Here is a 5,083-nt window from a genome sequence, read left to right as displayed (position 1 = left end):
GTCGGAAATTACCGTCGTTCCGAATGGAGATGAGCTCCGTCGAAGACGCCGGCGGCGAGCCCTCCGGGAGGAGGCCGGAGGGCCTTATGCGCGTCGGTAGTGGAGCGAGCGACGTGATCGATCCGGAGGTGGGAGGATCAGGCGGCGCCGAGGCTGAGTCCGGGCGGAAGCTGCTGTCGTCGCGGTACAAGGGCGTGGTGCCGCAGCCCAACGGGCGGTGGGGCGCGCAGATCTACGAGAAGCACCGCCGCGTGTGGCTCGGCACGTTCGACGACGAGGCCTCGGCGGCGTGGGCCTACGACGTGGCGGCGCAGCGGTTCCGCGGCCGCGACGGCGTCGCCAACTTCGAGCCCCTGGAGGAGGAGGCGGACGAGGCCGAGCTGGCGTTCATCCGAGCCCGCTCCAAGGCCGAGGTCGTCGACATGCTTCGGAAGCACACGTACCGCGACGAGCTGCGGCAGAGCAAGCAGGCGGCCTCCACCGCAGCTGCCTCAAAGAGACCGGCGGCGACGGCGGCACCGCCAGAGAAAGAGCGGCAGCATCTGTTCGACAAGGCCGCGACGCCGAGCGACGTCGGGAAGCTGAACCGGCTGGTGATCCCCAAGCAGCACGCGGAGAAGTACTTCCCGCTGGGGGAAGACGACGCCGGCGCGCTGCTGAGCTTCGAGGACGGCGACGGGAAGCTGTGGCGGTTCCGGTACTCGTACTGGAACAGTAGCCAGAGCTACGTGCTGACCAGAGGGTGGAGCCAGTTCGTGAAGGAGAAAGCGCTGGCGGCCGGCGACGTGGTGTCGTTCCACCGGTCGGCTAGCGAAGAGAAGCGGCTCTTCATCGAAGCCAAGGCGCGAGGCGGCGCTCCGCCGGCTGCTCGCAGATTTAGGCTCTTCGGCGTCGACATCGTCGGGAGCAGCATCAACGGCGAAATCGAGAACAACAAGAGGAAGAGTGATGATTATGACGGCGTCGAGAAGATCAAGCAGCAACGCCAAGCAGCTTTCGATTAATTTGTAGGACATAGATATCGAATCGATTTTGAGATCCAAGTGTTTTTGTATAAAAGTCAACTGGATACTCTTTCACACGGTTTCATTTTCTCAGATTATCTCAGTTCTTATCAGCGTTGGATATGTACTGTTGCACAGTCGGAATATCTCAATTCTTTAAAACAAAAAAAAAATAGATCCGTTATTTCAACCGTCTCTTTATAATCGACTCCATCAATACGGAGAGAGATTCATACACGATAGGATCGATCATCACCTCTTAAAATTGATCCTTGATCATTATGCCAAGAATATTATACATCAATTATCTATACTACACCCTAGGGCAACATATAATTCTTTTAAGATTTTACTAAAAATCATGGTAATCTGCAACATGCTTCAGTAAAATGATAGAATTCATCATCCCAGCAGTTCCACATGATTAAAATTCGACTCTTGTCCACTTCAACATCGTAATCAACTCAACTGTAACTCGAGGGCTAATATATCTCGGGGACTAATATGCAACATGTTGATTATTAAGATACTGAATCACATGGCCACAGATGTAGAAAATTCAACGAATTCCTTTGCTCGGAAGTCAACGGCTGATCGAAGGGCACACGAGTCGTTGCTGTGATGGCTAATGCACTCGATTGGCTTCGAATTCTACTTATCGTGCATGGCAGCAAGATTCCATCTCCTGCAGCACTTTGACTTTTTTTCCCCTTCCTGTTCACGTGCTTATGTTATTCGTCCTTCCTGTTCACGTGCTTATGTTATTCGTCTAAGATCCGGCTTTGACTTTGAAATTAGTTGTAGATGTAGAAGGAAGACTTTTGGCCTACGGCCCCAAGTTAGGTATGGGGAAGGGAAGCAAGAAATAAAGCAGTCCGTCCGGGCAAGGCTGCCCTCGATCTACTGTGATCAAAAGTCAACTCTACCCTCTTTCTTGGATTCACAAGGTAACAAATATGTGTAATTAGGTCTAGAAGTCAACTCTATCCTTTTTTTTTCTTCTGAAAAAAGATAAAATTTGTCACTTTAATAATTTTACACGGTTGATTTCATGATCATCTATTGATAATCGAAAAACTGTAGTTGACCACTATGAGAGAGAGCATTGTCTCGGCTTCGCTGAGATTAGATCCTTATCTACTTTAGTAAATCTGTTATTTGTCACATAATAACTAACTCATGGTATAGTAACCAACTTAACAATGCACCGAGGGTAATCCTTTTCTTTCTATTCTATGATAAAAAGGTTCAGAATAGGAGATGCTCTGGAGAAATTGAGCTTGGAAAACCATGCTTCGTAAATAAGTTCGTAAGTGATAGTAGATGCTCGAGAATTGGGTTTGGAATCGTATAATGCTTAGTCTTAAACTCTAGTGTTTGAGAAATAGGTTCGGAGGCGTATAGTGCTCGACCTTAGAATCTAATCTGGGTGCATAATAAGTGCTCAGCTTCAAAGTTAGTGCTAAGGAATTGGGCTCGGAACCAAATGATGATCGTCGTTCAAGACTAGTGCTCGAGTAGAAGAACGAAGGAAGCAATAGGTAAATACAATCAATGGCGAACGTTAACGGTTACGGATGAAGATCTTTGGGGGAGGGGCCGTTGTTAAACGGAAAAATAATAATGAGCATTATTAGGTGGTAAAAGTTATAAAAGAAGACAATAATTTAGAGAGGGTATGCTAATTCCACAAGGTCATCTCCTTTCTATTCCATGATTTTTCTATATTTCTGACATTATAGAAACTATTGAATCCGTTGATTTATACACGAATACCGAAAATAATTTTCTAAAATCTACTTATTCTACCAAAGAATACAAGGAATTAAGAAAAAATACTCGTCGATTTCAAAAGAAGATGACAGAAATATTATTAATCAGTAAAACTATCTCAAAATAACTTGCAATGGACAAAAATACCTTTAAATTTTTAAATTTAAAATTTTTTATAAAAGGTATTAAATGATGTTTGATGGGTCAGAAATTGAATTGTTACGAATTTCATCTAATAACAAATATAAATCTCAAAAAGAGCTCTGAGTAGGAAAAAATCACATCTCATTCTGATATCTCAAGTTAAAAGTTATAACTTTCAAAAGTTTGTTCTGTTAATTTCGTATCAATTTCTCTCTCAAAGTCTCATTTAAACATCGGAGGGGTCATGTCGGGATTAGACCGACACGCTTTAACCGTGTGTTAATTTTGCACAGGATAATTATTTTATTAAGATACAGAGACTACGAGGAGCGCTCGACCAAAGCTGTCCAAGGAATACTGTAATCACGGGCATTCAAATTCCACCGTGTATATGTATCTGACAGCAACTTTGGCACAACCAGACAGTGATGATCCTTGAATGCTTCAAATTATGATCTAGAAGATCTAGAAACAAGATTACAAATGAACAACAACAGTCACTACTGCAACCAAATCCAAAAGAAAGAAAGAAAGAAAGAAAAACAAAATTATTTATCTGTATATTTCCAGCATTTTTCTTTGTTTTCATGTTTCATATCCTCACACGAGAGTTGGTCTTCAGTCAAATCTTTTCTATTCTGTTCTTACTGAAGATAGATAAATAGAAAGAGTTTCGTTTGAATAGAACTGTTCATTCTACCAGTCTGAAAATTCCAGATGCTAATTCCTTGGAATTGTTTGATTGATACAAACAAAAAGTAAGAAGCTTGAGTTGGATATTTTGAAATAATGGATTTCAATCTGCACAAATTTCAATATTAAGCATCAGAATGGACAATTCTCTTCTCCCAAAGTCTCTGTCTGAAAATGATTGTCTCCTTCAGCAATAAAAATGAGACATTGTGGAATTGTATTCCTCTCTCTCTCTCTGTCAAACGTGACACTCGATTGCGCGTATATAAGATTTATTATTATTATTATTTATTATTAAATTATTTACAATTTAAAAATTAAATTATAATATTAAATATACAAAAATTTTAAAATAAAAAAATTTAATTATTTACGGAATATACAGAGTAAAGAGTGTAGTATAACAATCAGACATACTCCATTAGTACTTAATTTTTTTTATTTTGAGAATTTTTTTATTTTAACATTATAATTTAACCTTTAAATCTTAAAAAGAAAATATTAAATAATTTAACTGTGAATAAAAAAATAAATATAAAATAATAAAAAATAATTATAAAATAATAAAAAATAAATATAAAATAATAAAAAAATAAAAAATACTATTATTTCTATTTCGAACGTTTGGAAGTGATTCGAATGCCTAAACTCTTCTATCGTACATCTTACGCGCATAAACAATGCACAGGATATCAAATTTGTGTGTGTATATATATATATATATATATAAAGTGCAGAATTCGAAGCAAAATAAAATTGTAAATCTGAATCTGAAATGTAAAAAGAAAGAACAATAAGCGAAGGTTTGGTCTTTCGTAAGGATTAAGGTGAGGGCTACTATATCTCCTTTCCAGATGGAATGAAAAAGAGAATCAAGATCATCCTTACCTTACTGAGATCATAACCTTTTATATATAATTTTAGAATTTGAATTCGTTATTATTAGTCCATAGATAATAATGAAAAAGCGGATTAACAATTTTTTACACACATCTATCCACACCTAATAAATCAAATTCATAATAAATACATGCATTAGATCACCTTATTAGGTTTATCTGTAATGGCAAGTTCGTGTGTTACATCCTTCACATGTAAGCCCACCTTACATAGAAATAAAATCCAACAAGACAAAGTTCTCTTAGATTTTTACCACATTAGAGGATTGATCATATGGTTCAGGGGTTAGAATGTCACCCCTAGAGCATAGTTGAATTGGTTATGATGGAGCATAGTTGCTGAAGTGGACAAGGGTCAAATCTCGATGAAGGCGAGATAACACCCTCCTCCGTCATGGTCAACTGTAATTTCTTGATTTACCTTCTCATAAATGGTCGTAGGACCAAACGTGTAGGGTCGCTGGGATGACGAATTCCACCTTTTACGAAAGGGATTAGAATGTCAATATTTCTGCCACGTAAAAACCTTAACTTGTCAAAGTATATTATATGTGATATTTTTTTATCAAA

At 39.5% G+C, this 5,083-nt stretch overlaps 1 protein-coding gene across 1 annotated transcript; it reads left to right on the top strand.

Annotated features, from left to right (window-relative positions):
• LOC141846345 (AP2/ERF and B3 domain-containing protein Os05g0549800-like) lies at positions 1-1,038 on the top strand. Its single transcript, XM_074734363.1, has one exon. The coding sequence runs from the start codon at positions 24-26 to the stop codon at positions 1,002-1,004; it is 981 nt and encodes a 326-aa protein (XP_074590464.1). The 5' UTR covers positions 1-23; the 3' UTR covers positions 1,005-1,038.
• The last annotated feature ends 4,045 nt before the right edge of the window (positions 1,039-5,083 follow it).

The sequence above is a fragment of the Curcuma longa genome, chromosome 15, assembly GCF_044706935.1.
Source record: "Curcuma longa cultivar G26 ecotype Majalengka, Jawa Barat chromosome 15, ITB_CL_G26_1.1, whole genome shotgun sequence".
Taxonomy (NCBI): domain Eukaryota; kingdom Viridiplantae; phylum Streptophyta; class Magnoliopsida; order Zingiberales; family Zingiberaceae; genus Curcuma; species Curcuma longa.
This window is presented reverse-complemented; position numbering and strand designations above follow the sequence as displayed.